The sequence below is a fragment of the Tachyglossus aculeatus genome, chromosome Y4, assembly GCF_015852505.1.
Source record: "Tachyglossus aculeatus isolate mTacAcu1 chromosome Y4, mTacAcu1.pri, whole genome shotgun sequence".
NCBI lineage: Eukaryota > Metazoa > Chordata > Mammalia > Monotremata > Tachyglossidae > Tachyglossus > Tachyglossus aculeatus.
Window position 1 is genome coordinate 4,751,461 of NC_052096.1, and position 18,129 is coordinate 4,769,589.

Below are 18,129 nucleotides of genomic sequence, written 5' to 3' on the forward strand. Positions count from 1 at the left end.
GGTGAGCTCATCGTACAAAAAAGTTTCCCTCTCTCGGAGGCAGTGGGGGTCCGCCGGGGAGTGGGGGCGGGACGGGCCCGGAAGGGAGGGGAAGGGGGTTTCTGCCCTCAGAAGAAATCCACGTCCTCGGGTGCATCCAGGTCCCGGTATTCCACGATGGCCCGAGGGTCTCCGCGTACCATCCTGGGGGAGGCGGGGAGGAGAAGCGGGGGCGGGGGTCAGGCTGGGGGGCCTCGGGTAGGGGAAGGGAAGAGGCAGAGGCCGGGGGGTGGTGTCTCACCTGTTGCGGGGTTTCCCGGGGTAGCCGCCACCCCCGCCCTGGCCCCGGAAGGTGTCGTAGTTGCCGCGGCCGGCGCCGTACGGGGCGTGGGGGTAGGGGGGGGCCTCCTGTGGGGACGGTCGGGCGGACGGCCGCAGCTGGGGGAGGGGGGTGAGACACGGGGGTGCCCGACGTCAGGCTCTGGCCAGCTGGACCCTTCCCTTCCCCCCCCCGCCCCCGCCGCCTCCCGAGCCCCCACCCCCTTACCTCCGTAGCCCAGGATGGGCGGGCGCGGCTGGCCGTAGGGGAGGATGCCCTGGGGCGCCTGGTGGGGGTACGGGAGTCCCGGCGTCAGGCCTGGGGGGAGTACCACACAGAGCCCTGGGATGTGAACGACTGCGGGAGTTGGGGGGGGGGGGGGGCGGAGGTCCCGGGACCCCCAACCCGCCCACCCCCGGGGCCGCGGGCCCCCTCTTACTCTGGGCGGGTCCGGGCGGCTGGAGGGGCTTCATCTCGGGCAGGGCGGGCCGCTTGGCGTCGGTGAGGAAGTTGTTGAAGAAGGCCACCTCCTTCTTCACCTCCTCGATCTTCTCCGCGTGCTTGTTGAAGATGTGTTTGCGCACGAACTCGGGGCCCTGGGGTCGATCAATCGTGTTCGTTGAGCGCTTACTGTGTGCTGAGCACTGCACTAAGCGCTTGGGGAGTACAAGTCGGCAACACACAGAGACGGTCCCTACCCAACAGCGGGCTCACAGTCTAGAAGGGGGAGGCGGAGAACAAAACCAAACATACTGACAGAATAAAATGGGGAGGAGGAGCGCAGAGCCCGGCTCCCACCCCTCGCCCGCCCGCCCGCCCGCCCGCACCTTGAACTTCTTGCCGCTGAGGGGGCACAGCCACTTATCCTTGCCAAGCTCCTGGGTGTTGGAGGTGACGAACTTCTCCACCTCCTGCTCGGGGTCCTTGCGGCCCATCTTCTGGGCCTCGTCCTCCGACAGGGACTCCCGCACGCTCAGCAGGGGCGTCAGCTTCTCCTCGAACGTCTTCTGCCACTCCAGCACTGCGGGGGGAGGCGGGTGCGAGTGGGACAGGGACCACCCAAGGGGGACTCTCCCGGCAAGTTTCACGGGGAGGGGATCCCCGGGCCATCCCAAGCGCTTAGTACAGTGCTCTGCACACAGTAAGCGCTCAATAAATACGATTGATTGATTGATTGATTGATCCTCCGTGCCCCGAGCAGGGCTCGGACACCTTCTCCCCAGGGCCGGCGGGGCTGTTGGAATTGAGAGTCCCAGCAGCCTTTGGGCTGCCGGGAGGACGGGGGTGTTTTTTTTGTTATTTGTCAAGTACCGACTGCGTGACGGGCACTGTGTTCAATCAATCAATCAATCGTATTTATTGAGCGCTTACTGTGTGCAGAGCACTGTACTAAGCGCTTGGGAAGTACAAGTTGGCAACATATAGAGAAGGTCCCTACCCAACAGTGGGCTCACGGTCTAAAAGACTGAGACTTGTTAAACACTGTGCCCTTCTAGACTGTGAGCCCACTGTTGGGTATATATGTTGCCAACTTGGACTTCCCAAGCGCCTAGTACAGTGCTCGGCACACAGTTAAGCGCTCAATAAATACGACTGAATGAATGAACTGAGGTCGATACAAGCTAGCCAGGTTGGACACAGCCCCTGTCCCCTCATGGGGCTCACTGTCTTAATCCCCATTTTACAGAGAAGCAGCATGGCTCAGTGGAAAAGAGCCCGGTCATGGGTTCAAATCCTGGCTCCGCCACTTGTCAGCTGTGTGACTTGGGGCGAGTCACTTCACTTCTCTGGGCCCCAGTTCCCTCATCTGGAAAATGGGGATAAAGACTGGGAGCCCCCCGTGGGACAACCTGATCCACTTGTAACCTCCCCAGCGCTTAGAACAGTGCTGTGCACATAGTAAATGCTTAATAAATGCCCTTATTATTATTATTATTAGAGGAGGTCACTGAGGCCCAGAGAGGTAAGACAACTTGCCCGAGCTCCCACGGCAGACGGGTGGAGGAGCTGGGATTAAAACTGGAAGACTGTCAGCTCGCTGTGGGCAGGGAATGTGTTTACTGTCCTACTGTCCTCTCCCAAGCGCTTAGAACAGTGCTCTGCACATAGTATCTGCATCTTCTAGACTGTGAGCCCGTTGTTGGGTCGGGACCGTCTCTAAATGTCGCCAAGTTGTACTTCCCAAGCGCTTAGTACAGTGCTCTGCACACAGTAAGTGCTCAATAAGTACAATTAAATGAAGGAATGAATCTCTAGACTGTAAACTCGTTGTGGGTGGGGAATGCATCAGTTTATTGTTCTATTGTACTCTCCCAAGCACTTAGTTCAGTGCTCTGCACACAGTAAGTGCTCAATAAATACAATTGAATGAAGGAATGAATCTCTAGACTGTAAGCTCGTTGTGGGCGGGGAACGTGTCAGTTTATTGTTCTATTGTACTCTCCCAAGCGCTTAGTACAGTGCTCTGCACACAGTAAGTGCTCAATACAACTGAATGAAGGAATGAATCTCTAGACTGTCAGCTCGTTGTGGGCGGGGAACGTATCAGTTTATTGTTCTATTGTACACTCCCAAGCACTTAGTACAGTGCTCTGCACACAGTAAGATCTCAATAAATATGACTGAATGAAGGAATGAATCTCTAGACTGTAAACTCAATGTGGGCAGGGAACGTGTCAGTCTACTGTTCTACTGTACTCTCCCAAGCACTTAGTACAGTGCTCTGCACACAGTAAGTGCTCAATAAACACGACTGAATGAAGGAATGAATCGCTAGACTGTAAGCTCGCTGTGGGCGGGGAACGTGTCAGTTTATTGTTCTAGTGTACTCTCCCAAGCACTTAGTACAGTGCTCTGCACACAGTAAGCGCTCAATAAATACGACTGAATGAAGGAATGAATCGCTAGACTGTAAGCTCGCTGTGGGCGGGGAACGTGTCAGTTTATTGTTCTAGTGTACTCTCCCAAGCACTTAGTACAGTGCTCTGCACACAGTAAGTACAATTGAGTGAAGAACACCTAAGCGCTCAATAAATACGACTGAATAAAGGAATGACTCTCTAGACTGTCAGCTCGTTGTGGACGGGGAACGTGTCAGTTTACTGTTCTGTTGTACTCTCCCAAGCACTTAGTACAGTGCTCTGCACACAGTAAGTACAATTGAGTGAAGAACACCTAAGCGCTCACTAAATACGACCGAATGAATAATAAGTGCTCAATAAAAACGATCGGACGAACGAAGGTAGATCCTTCCGCCCCCGGGGCTGGCCGGGCGGGGGGGTGGGGAGGGGTACCGACCTTCGCCGTGGCTGATGCGGTTGGGGGGCACGGGCCCGCGCACGTGGACGATGCCGCAGCGGTTGGGCATCTCATCCTCGTTGGGGTACTCGCACGTGTTGTAGTAGTCCAGGGAGTGGACGATGCGCAGGTACAGCAGCAGCTTGTCCAGCACCTGCGGGCGGGGCCGGCCGACCGATCAATCGATCGTATTTATTGAGCGCTTACTGCGCGAGGAGCACTGTACTAAGCGCATGGGAAGTACAAGTTGGAAATAAACCTCCCGGTTCCCACCTTGACCAGCTTCTCGTCCCGCTCCACGCTCATCTCGGCGGGGTTCCCCTCCTTGGGGGGCTCGTCCGGCGGCCCCCCGCCGCTGCTCCCCAGCAGCTCCTCCTCCTCGGCGCTCACCTCCTCGATCAGGTAGTCCGTGATGTTCTTCAGGATGGGGTTCTGGGAGGGCAGGCTCTGCGGGGCGGCGGGGCCGTCAAGGGACGGGACGCGGCCCGGGGAGGGGCGGACGGGGGGGCTGGAGGGGGCGGCCACTGACCGTGGGCGGGTGGGGGGCCGCCCCGGGCTGGGGGCCCCAGAGCTGGGTGCGGTCGTCGAGCGTGTGGACCAGCTTGGCGGCCAGCTTGATGTCGTTGCGCACGATCTGCTTGTGCTGCGTGATGCCGTTCACGTTGCGCACGCGCCGCGTCAGGTCCCGGTTCACCCCCGGGCTCAGCTCGCAGTCGCGCAGCTGGGGAAGAGGGGCAGACCGTCCGGGAGGGTCGCAGGGAGGCGGGCGGAGAGGCACGGATAATAATAATAATGACGACGGCATTTATTAAGCGCTTACTAGGTGCAAAGCACTGTTCTAAGCGCTGGGGAGTTTACAGGGTGATCAGGTTGTCCCACTTGGGGCTCACGTTTCATCCCCAGTCTCCAGAGGAGGTAACAGGCCCAGAGAGGGCAGAGGGCGGTGAGGCACGGATAATAATAATGATAATAATAATGATGATGGCACTTATTAAGCGCTTACTAGGTGCAAAGCACTGTTCTAAGCGCTGGGGAGTTTACAAGGTGATCAGGTTGTCCCACTTGGGGCTCACATTTAATCCCCAGTTTCCAGATGAGGGAACTGAGGCACAGAGAAGTGAAGTGACTTGCCCGAAGTCACGCAGCTGACAAGGGGCGGAACCGGGATTTGAACCCATGACCTCTGACTCCAAAGCCCAGGCTCTTTCCACTGAGCCACGCTGCTTCTCTATAGCTTCTTCACGGATGGGCAGGGGGGTCAGGAGGATGGCGAGGGGCGGTCGGAGGGGATTGGGAGAGCAGCGGGATCAATGAATCGTATTTATTGAGCGCTTACTGTGTGCAGAGCACTGTACTAAGCGCTTGGGAAGTCCAAGTCGGCAACATATAGAGACGGTCCCTACCCAACAGTGGGCTCCCGGTCTAGAAGGGGGAGACAGGAGCAGACGGAGGGTGAGGGGACAGGACTGGGACACGCACCCGGATATTCTGCAGGTTCCAGCAGATCTCCTTGATGTTGACGCTGCGGTCGAAAGTCACCCAGCCGCGGCGGAAGAACCTGGGAGGAGCCATGGGGGAGAGATCCTGACTGGTCGCCCCCGGCCCCCCGTCATCATCATCATCATCAATCGTATTTATTGAGCGCTTACTGTGTGCGGAGCACTGGACTAAGCGCTTGGGAAGTACAAATTGGCAACATAGAGAGACAGTGCCGGCGGAAGAACCTGGGAGGAGCCGCGGGGGAGAGATCCTGACTGGCCGCCCCCAGCCCCCCCGTCATCATCATCATCATCGATCGTATTTATTGAGCGCTTACTGTGTGCGGAGCACTGGACTAAGCGCTTGGGAAGTACAAATTGGCAACATATAGAGACAGTCCCTACCCAACAGTGGGCTCACAGTCTAAAAGGGGGAGACAGAGAACAAAACCAAACATACTAGCAAAATTAAAGAAATAGAATAGATATGGACAAGTAAAATAAATAAATAAATAAATAAATAAATAAATAAATGAATGAATGAATAAATAAATAAATAAATAACAGAGTAATAAATATGCACAAACATATATACATATATACAGGTGCTGTGGGAAAGGGAAGGAAGTAAGATGGGGGGGATGGAGAGGGGGACGAGGGGGCGTCATCCCACCCACCCCCAGCCCCCGGGGGTCCCGCTCCCCCACCCCAGCTCCCGCCCCGGGGCCTCACCTCCTCTCGGGCTGGGGCTCCGACAGGGCCACGCGCATGAAGCCAGGATACCTCTTACACAGCTGGGGAGGGGACGGTCACCGTCACGGGTGGGGGGACCCCCAGGTTGAGGGGGTCGGGAGGCAGGGATGGGTGGTCCCCCCACCCCCCCCCCACCCCGTTTCCTCTCCTATCGTGTTGCCGTGGGTCCGGTTCTTCCCCACCGACGCCACCCGTCGCCTCTCCGGCCCCTCCGGCCTCTCCCCCCCGGGCCGCCCCTCACTCACGGAGATGATCTCGGCGCGGGAGATGTTGGGCGCGATGTTGCGCATGAAGAGGGAGCAGGTCTTGTGCAGGGGCCTGGGCGGGCACTGGGGACCCTCCGGCCCCGGGGCCTCCGGCCCCTTGTCCTGCTCCTTGTCCTGCTCCTCCTCCTTCGTTCTCTCCTTCTCCTTCGGGGCCTCCTCTGCGGGGGCGGGAGGGAAAGGGACAGGTTGGGACCCCCGGGGGCCTAGTGGCTACAGCCCCCGGGTCTGGGAGTTGGGAGGACCGGGGTTCTCATCCCCGCTCCGCCACCTGTCTGCTTCACTCCTCGGGGCCTCAGTTCCCTCGTCTGTAAAATGGGGATCGAGACTGTGAGCCCCACACGGGACAGGGGCTCTGTCCGACTCAATCTGCTTGTATCCACCCCGACGTTCGGTACGGCGCTGAGCTCACACTAGGCGCTTAACAAATACTATCATTACCATCATTGTTATTCACATGTCTGGGCCTCAGTTCCCTCATCTGTAAAATGGGGATCGAGACTGTGAGCCCCACATGGGACAGGGGCTCTGTCCGACTCAATCTGCTTGTATCTACCCCAACGTTCGGTACAGTGCTAAGCTCACAGTAAGTGCTTAACAAATACTATCATTACCATCATTGTTATTCACATGTCAGGGCCTCAGTTCCCTCATCTGTAAAATGGGGATGAAGACTGTGAGCCCCACATGGGACAGGGACTCTGTCCGACTCAATCTGCTTGTATCCACTCCAACGTTCAGTACAGCGCTGAGCTCACAGTAAGCGCTTAGCAAATACTATCATTACCATCATTGTTATTCACATGTCTGGGCCTCAGTTCCCTCGTCTGTAAAACGGGGATGAAGACTGTGAGCCCCCTGTGGGGCGGGGACCGTCTCCAATCTGCTTAGATTGTATCCACCCCAGCACTTGGAACAGTGCCTGACACATACTTAATAAACTTAATAACATACTTAATAAACTTAATAAACACCATCATTATTAATATTACCATTATTCATTCATTCAATCGTACTTATTGAGCGCTTACTGTGTGCAGAGCACTGTACTAAGCGCTTGGGAAGGACAAGTTGGCAACATATAGAGACGGTCCCTACCCAACAACGGGCTCACAGTCTAGAAGGGAGAGACAGACAACAAAACGAAATATATTAACAAAATAAAATAAATAGAATAGTAATTATGTACTATGTACATGATTATGTACATAATTAGCAACTATGTATTATTATTAGAATACTAAATACGTACAAGTAAAATAAAATAAAATAAATATGTACAAGTAAAATAATCTTTAGCTGGTACCTCCCTCAGGCCTAGTCCAGTGCCTGGCACACAGTAGGCACTTAATACCATCATTCATTCATTCAATCGTATTTATTGAGCGCGGTGTGCAGAGCACTGTACTAAGCGCTTGGGAAGTCCAAGTTGGCAACAGATAGAGACGGTCCCTGCCCACCAGCGGGCTCACAGTCTAGAAGGGGGGGACAGAGAACAACCAGAAAAGGGGAGTGGAGGGGACGGGGCGGGGAATCCCAGGGTCACCCACCGGCCTCCTCCTTCTCCTCCTCGGCGCGGCCGCTCTCCGACTCGGACTCAGACTCGGACACGCTGCCCTCGTCGAAGCTGTCGTCTCCGCTCCGCTTCCGGTTCCGCTTCTTGCTGCTCTGCTGGGGGGAGCGGGCCGGGGGTCGGGATAGCCGCCCCTTCCCCGGCCCCCCAGCCGGTCCCGACTCCTGCCCCGGACCGGCCCCCGCCCCCCTACCTTCTTGGCCTCCTTCTCGGGCTCCTCTTTCTTCTCTTCCTTCTCCCCGTCCGCCTCGGACTTCTTGGCCTTCTCCTCGGTGGGGGGGTCGCCGTCGGTCTGGGGGCGGAGGGAGTCAGGCGGGCCCGGCCCCCCACGGCCCGCCCGCCCCGCAGCCCGGGGACGGTGGGGGGGACGGTCCCCCCGGCCGCACCTGCTTGGCGTCCTCCTTCTTGTCGTCCTTGTCTGCGGCCTTGCGGTCGGCGTCGGGCGGGCCGCGCCCCGGGCCCTCCTCCTTCTTCCCGGCCTGCTCCTCGTCCTCCTCCTGCTCCAGGATGCGCAGATCGTGCTCCGTGCCGCCCTCCATCTTAATCACCGCTGCCACGGGGCGGGAAGGAGGGGACGGGTCACGGACCGGGGGTCTCCGCCGCCGCCGCCGCCGCCGCTCCCCACCCCGTCCCGACCCCCCGCCCCGTACCGGCGTCCAGCATCTTGACGATGGCGTCGGCCTTGTCGATGTCCAGCAGCAGGGTGTCGAACCAGCCGCCGTCCATGAGGGCCAGGAAGACGCGCAGGCGGTTCTGCAGGGCCCCCCGCGCTTCCTGGCGGCGCTTCCCCACCTCGTCCGGGTGGTATTTGGACCGGAACCTGCGCCGGGAATGGCGGGGAGGGGGGGGGAGCGGGAGGAAATCAGTCAGCGGAGGCGGAGGATCCGGGGAAGGGGGCGGGAGGGCCCTCCCGCGGGCCCCCGCCTCCTGCCCGTTCCAGAAAAGGAGGGCGGGGAGACCGCCAGGCCGTCGGTCCCCGGAGAGCGGGGGCGGGAGACGGGGGAGCCCGGGACCCTCGGCCCGGGAGGCCCCGGACCTGAGCGGGCAGTGGGAGGGGAAGGGTCCCTTACAGACAACAGGCGGGAGCCCCCCGCCCCAAACCCCCTCCAGGGAAAGGGGGATGACGGGCCGGGGGGGAGGACGAGACGCAGCCCCTGTGACACCTCAGCCCACAGGAGAAGAAGGGTGCGGGGGCTGGGGGAGGAAGAGGAGGAGGCGGGTGGGCGGGCGGAAGGCCCCCACCGGGCCCTGGGGCAGCCAAGGGGGAGCAGGAAGACCAGAAGGGAGAGAGCAAAAAGGCAGAGAGACGCAGACAGAAACGGACCCGGGCAGCGGGGGCCGGGAGACGGACCAACGCGGGGGAGAGGAAGCCGGCGTGAACCGACACACGGCGGGAGAGACAGACACGGAGCCACGCAGAGAAACGGAGCCAGAGAAAGGCAGAGGCGGAGGCAGAAAGAGCCGGGGAGACGGACAGACGGAGGGAAGGAGGGAAGGGCGAGGAGGAAGAGGAGGAGGAGGAGGAGAGGAGAAGCCGCGGGCGCCGCCTCCGGGGTCTTTACCTTGGCCGCTCGAGTCAAACCGAGCTCGAGTTCTAACTAGCCCGAGCCCCCGGGGGCCCGTTGTGTGTCTGGCCGGCGGCAGGTCCCGGCCCCCCGACGCCCCCCGCCCCCCCCCGGTCCGGCGGGAGGCGGTGGGGGGGGCGGCCCTGGCTGACTGTCTGCCTGAGCAATCACGTTCAGCTAGGCCGCTGCATTGTGCACAGCGGAGCCCTGCCTCTCTGGCTCGGCGCCCGGGGGCTGGTGGGGGGCTGGGTGTGGTGGGGGGGAGCGGGGTTTGCTCCCAGCTCCGGCACACGTCCCGACTCCGGCTCTTTTCAAGGACGAGGAGGAGGAGCAGGAGGAGCAGGAGGAGGGGGGGGGGGGGGTGGGGGGGGGGGAAAAGATGGTTGATTAAAATCAAAACATCCACAAACGGAAAGAGAAAGAAAGAAAAAACGAGAGAGAGAACTGAGACGGTCCAAAAAACGAAACAAAAAAAAAAACCAAAAGGAAAAAGATTTCCAAAAAAAAAAAAGAAAAATAAAAACCAAAAACTGTATGGACGAGAGGCCTCGGCTCTTGCTGTCTCGGCCAGGAGGCGGTCCAGGCGGCGGCCCCCGGGGGCTTCTCGGCGCCGCTCCGGAGGGGGGGAATCGGGCCCCCCGGGAGACTCCGCCGGCCACGCCCGAGCCCCCCTCCCCGTCCCCTCCCCGTCCCCCACCCAACCCGGGGGGCACCGGGGACGGGATCGGGGCCTGCCGGAAGGGCTCTCACCATTCCTCGTCCTTGTGGGCCAGGAAGAAGTCCTGCATCTGCTGGCGGCGGAAGTCCAGCTTGTAGTCGTTGTAGCGCTTGACGGCCTCGGTCTCGTCCACCGAGTCGTCCAGCGACAGCAGGAACTCCTTGAAGCTCTTCATGACGGGCGGCGGCACGCCCAGATCCAGCTCTGCGATGCTGCCCAGCCTGGGGCGGGGGGCGGTGGTTTGGGGGTCTTGGTCGGAGGGGGAAGAGGCCGAGGTCGCCAGCCACCGTCCCCCCCCGCCAAACCTCTCCGTGGGGACCTCGATCCTCCCCGGGACCGGGACTCCCGGATCCGCCGTTCCCCGGAGGACGTGGCTCGGGGGTCCCCGGCCCCACTCCACCAACCCAACGAGCGGCCCCCCCACCCCGGTCCGTCCCGCATTCCCTCAGGGGCTTACCTGGCTTGGATGGGGAGCACATGATGCTGCATGATGTGGACGTCCGGATGGCCCCAGGGTTGGGGGGGGCCGTAGGTGGGACCCCCGCCGCCCCCGGCGTACGGCATCTCGTAGCCACTGTGGTAGGGGTCGGAGCTGTGTTCGTCCCTGTGGGGCGGGGAGGAGGGAGGCCCGCGTCGGGCACGTGACGAGAAGGGAAGGAAAGGAAAAGAAAGGAGAGGGACCCCCCCCCGCAACCCATCGGCAGATAGCTCTTCTGTTCCCGGAGGGCAGGGGGAGGTTGCGGAATTCCTAAAGCGCAGCGGGATTGTGGCGGGAGGGCGGGAACGGCAGAAAGAGGATCAGGGGACCATGGGGGTGGAAAGGGGCTGCGAAACGGGAAGGGGGGGTCGGAGAGAAAAATCCAGGAGCGGGCAGGGGGATGGGGATGCCGTCCTCACCAGTCTCGCCTCAGGCGCTTCTGCGGGGGGCTGAGCTCGTGTCGGGGCGGGGAGAAGCGCTCCCGCCGGTTCCGGTCGTAATCACGGTATTCCCCCCGGCTGCGCCGTTCCCGGCTGCGGTCCCACTCCCTGGGGAAGGACGGAGCCGGGGAGACGGCCAGGGTGAGTCGGTACGGCCGGCCCCCACCCCCATCGCCAGTCTCCTCGCCGGCCCCGCCCGGGCTCTAGTCTCAGCCCTGCCGCTGGCCCACGGGCCTGAATCCCTCCCCTAGGCCTCAGTTTCCTCTTCCGTAAAATGGGGAGAATGAAGCCCGCCTCTGGCCCTACTTCTCGGAAATGCCGTGAGGACAAAGAGAGGAGGCCCGCTGGGGAGGGGCACTGCGGACAGGGAGCCAGGTGCTACAAATTCCGGATATCGTTTAGGAAGGATTTAAATTCAGCAGAACCGTGCTTGGCTCCTGTTTTCCCACGTGTCAAATCCAAGCCAGGGAAGGCCGGTTCAGGGGCCCTCCCCATTTCCCGCCTCTCCCTCTTCCCTAATAATCACAGCATTTGTTAAGAGCTTACTATGTGCAAAGCACTGTTCTAAGCGCTGGGGGGGATACAAGGTGATTAGGTTGTCCCACGTGAGGCCCACAGTCTTAATCCCCACTTGACAGATGAGGGAACTGGTGCTCAGAGAAGTTAAGTGACTTGCCCAAGGTCACACAGCTGACCCGTGGTGGAGCCGGGATTCGAACCCATGACCTCTGACTCCAAAGCCCGGGCTCTTTCCATTGAGCCACGCTGCTTCCCTGGACTATAAGCTCCCCGAGGCCAGGGATCCAGTCCATCAGCCCTCCCTCAACCACTCACTCCAGTGCTTTACCCACACGAGGAGCTCAATAAACACCACCGGCTCAAAGAACACAGGCCTGGTTGTTGGAGAACCTGGGGTCTAATCCCAGCGTTGCCCCTTGCCTGCTGTGTAACCTTAGGCAAAGGCACTTCACTCTCTGGGCCTCACTTTCCTCACCTGTAAAATGGGTATTAAAGCCCTGTTCCCCCTCCCCTCGGTGTCTGAGTCTCTTGTGTGACAGGAGCTGCTTCTGACATCATTATTTAATTACTATTATCAATAATAATTAATATTTACAATAATTAATACTTACAGTACTTACAATATTAATAGTTAATAATTACAGCACTTATTAAGCGCTTACTATGTGCTGAGCACCAACCTAATAATAATAATAATGGTGGTATTTGTTAAGCGCGTTAAGCTTAACGTGGTATTGGTGGTAATAATGGTGGTATTTGTTAAGCTGGGGGGGGATACAAGGTGATCAGGTTGTCCCGCTTGGGGCTCACAGTCTTAATCCCCATTTTACAGATGAGGTAACTGAGGCACAGAGAAGTTAAGTGGCTTGCCCGAGGTCACACAGCGGACAAGCGGCGGAGCCGGAATTCAAACCCACGACCTCTGACTCCCAAGCTCCTCTGACTCTCTTTCCACTGAGCCTAAGCACTGAGATAGATTTAAAGTTAAGGAGATTTGACACAGTCCATCATGTACCTGCCCTGTTGCTCAGTAGTGTGTGTCTGTTGTTGTATTGCACTCCCCCAAGCACTTAGTACAGTGCTCTGCACACACTAAGCACTCGATAAATACAACTGATTGAATGAACGAGTGAATGAATGAATGAGTAGCATCTAGCACACGGTAAGCGCTTGCCCCTTAGAGAAGCAGCGTGGCTCAGTGGAAAGAGCCCGGGCTTTGGAGTCAGAGGTCATGGGTTCAAATCCCGGCTCCGCCACTTGTCAGCTGTGTGACTTTGGGCAAGTCACTTCACTTCTCTGTGCCTCACTTACCTCATCTGTAAAATGGGGATTAAGACTGTGAGCCCTACGTGGGACAACCTGGTCACCTTGTAACCTCCCCAGCGCTTACAACAGTGCTTTGCACATGGTAAGCGCTTAATAAATGCCATTAAAAAAAAAAAAAAAGCTTACAATGAACACAGTGAACCTGGTTGGTGGGGGAGTGGGGAGCCTGGCTCCTGTTCGTCTTCCTTTTAATGATATTTGTTAAGCGCTTACTAGGTGCCAGGCACTGTACTAAGCTCATACTGCTAATCCGGCTGGATCCAATCTACATCCTACATGTGGCCTCCAATCTTAAACCTTTTTTTAATTTTTTTTTTTGTTTTTACAGACAAGAGAACTGAGGCCCAGAGATGTGAAGTGACCTGCCCGAAGTCACACAGTGGCCAAGTGATGATGATGATGGCATTTGTTAAGCGCTTACTATGTGCAAAGCACTGTTCAAAGTGCTGGGGGGATACCAGGTGATCAGGTTATCCCACATGATGATGATAATGGTATTTGTTAAGTGCTTACTATGTGCAAAGCACTGTTCTAAGCGCTGGGGGGATACCAGGTGATCAGGTTAGCCCACATGATGATGATGATGATGATAATGGTATTTGTTAAGCACTTACTATGTGCAAAGCACTGTTCTAAGCGCTGGGGGGATACCAGGTGATCAGGTTATCCCACATGATGATGGCGGCATTTATTATAAGCGCTTACTATGTGCAAAGCACTGTTCTAAGCGCTGGGGGGATACCAGGTGATCAAGTTATCCCACATGATGATGATGGTATTTGTTAAGCGCTTACTATGTGCAAAACACTGTTCTAAGCGCTGGGGGGATACCAGGTGATCAGGTTAGCCCACATGATGATGGCGGCATTTATTATAAGCGCTTACTATGTGCAAAGCACTGTTCTAAGCGCTGGGGGGATACCAGGTGATCAAGTTATCCCACATGATGATGATGGTATTTGTTAAGCGCTTACTATGTGCAAAACACTGTTCTAAGCGCTGGGGGGATACCAGGTGATCAGGTTAGCCCACATGATGATGGCGGCATTTATTATAAGCGCTTACTATGTGCAAAGCACTGTTCTAAGCGCTGGGGGGATACCAGGTGATCAAGTTATCCCACATGATGATGATGGTATTTGTTAAGCGCTTACTATGTGCAAAGTACTGTTCTAAGCGCTGGGGGGATACCAGGTGATCAGGTTAGCCCACATGATGATGATTGTATTTGTTAAACGCTTACTATGTGCAAAGCACTGTTCTAAGCGCTGGGGGGATACCAGGTGATCAGGTTGTCCAACATGATGATGATGGTATTTACTGTAAGCGCTTACTATGTGCAAAGCACTGTTCTAAGCACTGGGGAGGTTACAAGGTGGTCAGGTTGTCCCACGAGGGGCTCACAATCTTAATCCCCATTTTCCAGATGAGGTAACTGAGGCCCAGAGAAGTAAAGTGACTTGCCCAAAGTCACACAGCTGACAAGTGGCAGAGCCAGGATTTGAACCCACGACCCCTGACTCCAAAGCCCGGGCTCTTTCCCCTGAGCCACGCTGCTTCTCCCACATGGGGCTCACAGTCTTAATCCCCATTTTCCAGATGACGTCACTGAGGCACAGAGACGTGAAGTGGCTTGCCCAAAGCCACCCAGCTGACAAGCGGCGGAGCCGGAATTCGAACCCATAATCTCTGACTCCCAAGCCCAGGCTCTTTCCAGAGTCTCGCTGCTTCTCCTGGTGGAGCTGGGATTAGACCCGAAGTCCTTCTGACTCCCAACCCCGTGCTCCATAATAGTATTTATTATAATAGTATTTATTATAATGGTATTTATTAAGCACTTACTATGTGCAAAGCACTGTTCTAAGCACTGGGGGGATACAAGGTAATCAGGTTGTCCCACGCGGGGCTCACAGTCTTAATCCCCATTTTACAGATGAGGGAACTGAGGCCCAGAGAAGTGAAGTGACTTGTCCCAAGTCACACAGCAGACAAGTGGCGGAGCCGGGATTTGAACCCACGACCTCTGACTCCAAAGCCCGGGCTCTTTCCCACTGAGCCACGCTTCTTCCCTAGCAGCAGGTGTCAATCAATCCATCGTATTTATTGAGCGCTTACTGTGTGCAGAGCACTGTACTAAGCACTTGGGTAGTACAAGTTGGCAACATATAGAGACGGTCCCTACCCAACAGTGGGCTCACAGTCTAAAAGGGGGAAGCACTTACTACGTATCAAACAACGTGCTAAGCGCTGGGGTAGACACGAGCTAATCAGGTTGAGCCCCACGTAAGGCTCATTCCCAAGCGCTTAGTCCAGTGTTCTGCACACAGTAAGCGCTCAATAAATACGACTGAATGAATGAATGAATGAATGAATGAATTCTGGCCATGTGGTCCTCCCGTCCCCGGCCACCTCCACAGCCCCCCGCCCCCATCCCCGGCCCTCCCGGGGGGCAGGGGGGCACTTACCGGTCATTCCAGTCGTCTCCACGCCGCCGCTCATCCCGCTCCCGGGACCGGTCGTAGTCGCTGCGCTCCCGACGGAACTTATCGCGACGCCGGCGGTCGTACTCGTCGTCGCTGTCGCCCATGGCTGGAGGGGCCTGGACCGGCCTTGGGGGGGCCTGGATGGGCAGGGGGGGAACACAAGTGAGCTCTGGGGTCAAGGCCGGCGGTCCCCTGCCTCCTCAGGGCCCCTCTGCACCCCCAGTTCCGCCACCCCTGGATGGGGCAGGGAGGACTTCCGGTTGCCCCCTCAGGGCCCCTCTGCACCCCAAGTTCTACCGCCCCGAGGATGGGGCAGGGAGGACTTCCAGTTGCCCACCTAAAGGCCCCTCTGCACCCCCAGTTCCAGCTGCCCACCTCAGGGCCCCTCTGAACCCCTAGTTCCAGTTGCCCACCTCAGGGCCCCTCTGAACCCCTAGTTCCAGTTGCCCACCTAAGGACCCCTCTGCATCCCAAGTTCTGCCGCCCCGAGGATGGGGCAGTGAGGACTTCCAATTGCCCCCTCGGGGCCCCTCTGCACCCCCAGTTCCAGCTGCCCACCTATAGGCCCCTCGGCACCCCAAGTTCTGTTGCTCCCTAGATGAGGCAATAAGAGTTTCCCCACCTAAAGGCCCCTCTGAACCCCAAGTTCTGCCGCCCCCCGGATGGGGCAGTGAGGACTTCCAATTGCCCCCTCAGGGCCCTCTGCACCCCTAGTTCCAGCTGCCCACCTCAGGGCTCCTCCACACCCCTAGTTCTGCCTCCCCCCGGATGAGGCAAGGTGGGCTTCTGGTTACCCACCTCAGGGCCCCTGTGTACCCCAAGTTCTGCCACCCCCCGGATGGGGCAGGGAGGACTTCCAGCTGCCCACTTAAAGGCCCCTCTAAACCCCTAGTTCCAGCTGCCCACCTCAGGGCCCCTCTGCACCCCTAGTTCCAGTTGCCCACCTAAGGGTCACTCTGCACCCCAAATTCTGCCGCCCCGAGGATGGGGCAGGGAGAACTTCCAGTTGCCAACCTAAAGGCCCCTCTGCACCCCCATTTCCAGCTGTCCATCTCAAGGCCCCTCTGCACCCCAAGTTCTGCGTCCCCCCTGCTGGGGCATGGAGGGCTTCCGCTTACCCACCTCAGGGCCCCTGTGTACCCCAAGTTCTGCCGCCCCCCGGATGGGGCAGGGAGGACTTCCGGTTGCCCACCTAAAGGCCCCTCTACACCCCCATTTCCAGCTGCCCACCTCAGGGCCCCTCTGCACCCCTAGTTCCAGTTGCCCACCTCAGGGCCCCTGTGCACCCCAAGTTCTGCCGCCCCCCGGATGGGGCAGGGAGGACTTCCGGTTGCCCACCTGCACCCCAAGTTCTGCTTCCCCCTGATGGGGACAAGGAGGGCTTCCGCTTACCCACCTCAGGGCCCCTGTGTACCCCAAGTTCTGCCGCCCCCCGGATGGGGCAGGGAGGACTTCCGGTTGGCCACCTAAAGGCCCCTCTGCACCCCAGGATGGGGCAGGGATAACTTCCGGTTGGCCGCCTAAAGGCCCCTCTGCACCCCCAGTTCCAGCTGCCCACCTCAGGGCCCCTCTGCACCCCTAGTTCTGCCTCCCCCCAAGATGGGGCAGGGAGAACTTCCGGCTGCCCGCCTAAAGGCCCCTCTACACCCCTAGTTCCAGCTGCCCACCTCAGGGCCCCTCTGAACCCCTATTCCAGTTGCCCACCTATGGGCCACTCTGTGCCCCAAGTTCTGCCGCCCCCCAGATGGGGCAAGGAGGACTTCCAGTTGCCCCCTCAGGGCCCCTCTGCACCCCCAGTTCCAGCTGCCCACCTCAGGGCCCCTCTGAACTCCTAGTTCCAGTAGCCCACCTAAGGGCCCCTCTGCACCCCAAGTTCTGCCGCCCCGAGGATGGGGCAGGGAGGACTTCCAGTTGCCCACCTAAAGGCCCCTCTACACCCCCATTTCCAGCTGCCCAATCAACCAATCGTATTTATTGAGCGCTTACCGTGTGCAGAGCACTGGACTAAGCGCCTGGGAAGTACAAGTTGGCCACATATAGAGACGGTCCCTACCCAACAGTGGGCTCACAGTCTACAAGGGGGTGCCCACCTCAGGGCCCCTCTGAACCCCTAGTTCCAGTTGCCCACCTCAGGGCCCCTGTGTACCCCAAGTTCTGCCGCCCCCCAGATGGGGCAGGGAGGACTTCCGGTTGCCCACCTGCACCCCAAATTCTGCTTCCCCCTGATGGGGGCAAGGAGGGCTTCCGGTTACCCCCCTCAGGGCCCCTGTGTACCCCCAATTCTGCGGCCCCCCGGGGATGGGGCAGGGAGGACTTCCGGTTGGCCACCTAAAGCCTCCTCTGCACCCCAGGATGGGGCAGGGATAACTTCCGGTTGGGCACCTAAAGGCCCCTCTGCCCCCCCCCGGTCCAGCCAGCTGCCCACCTCAGGCAGGGCCCCTCTGCCCCCCAACTTCTGCCGCCCCCCAAAGATGGGGCAAGGAGGGCTTCCTGCTGCCTCTTCCCCAGGCCCCGTCTCCTCCCTCACCTCAGAGGACAAGGGGACGCGCTCCGCTTGACGCCCGCCGCGAGGAGACGCCGCGCGCGCCTCTGCGCAGGCGCGGCTCCCCGCGCGCCGCCGCCGCCGCTCCTGCGCCTGCGCGGCTCCCCGCGCGCCTCCTCCGCCGCCGCTCCTGCGCCTGCGCGGCTCCCCGCGCGCACGCGCCCCCGGCCCCTCGAGGCCGCCGCTCCACTCCACAAAGCGGGGAAGCGAGCGGGGGAGGGGCAGAGCGCCGGAAGCGGAAGGGGCGACTCTAGCCGCGCCCGGACCGCCTCTCCGTGGTTTCGGAGGACCTGGGGGGGCGGGGCTCAAACCCGGGGCTGAGGAGCGCGGGAACCCGCACTTCCGGTCCTGCCCCTCCCCCCTCATCCATTCATTCAATTGTATTTATTGGGCGCT

General features: G+C 58.8%; 1 protein-coding gene across 1 annotated transcript; it reads right to left on the reverse strand.

The window, feature by feature from the left end:
* Nucleotides 1-31: 31 nt before the first annotated feature.
* SRRT (serrate, RNA effector molecule) lies at nt 32-17,765 on the reverse strand. The gene is given in 21 exon segments (XM_038768760.1): nt 32-183; nt 281-381; nt 383-417; nt 527-616; nt 738-894; nt 1,126-1,319; nt 3,596-3,749; nt 3,869-4,042; nt 4,125-4,316; nt 5,075-5,153; nt 5,806-5,867; nt 6,072-6,250; nt 7,640-7,757; nt 7,856-7,954; nt 8,049-8,212; nt 8,313-8,482; nt 9,978-10,166; nt 10,403-10,549; nt 10,843-10,971; nt 15,174-15,328; nt 17,719-17,765. Coding segments are annotated over 20 exon segments (2,631 nt in total). The 5' UTR covers nt 15,296-15,328; nt 17,719-17,765; the 3' UTR covers nt 32-107.
* Between the last annotated feature and the right edge of the window lie 364 nt (nt 17,766-18,129).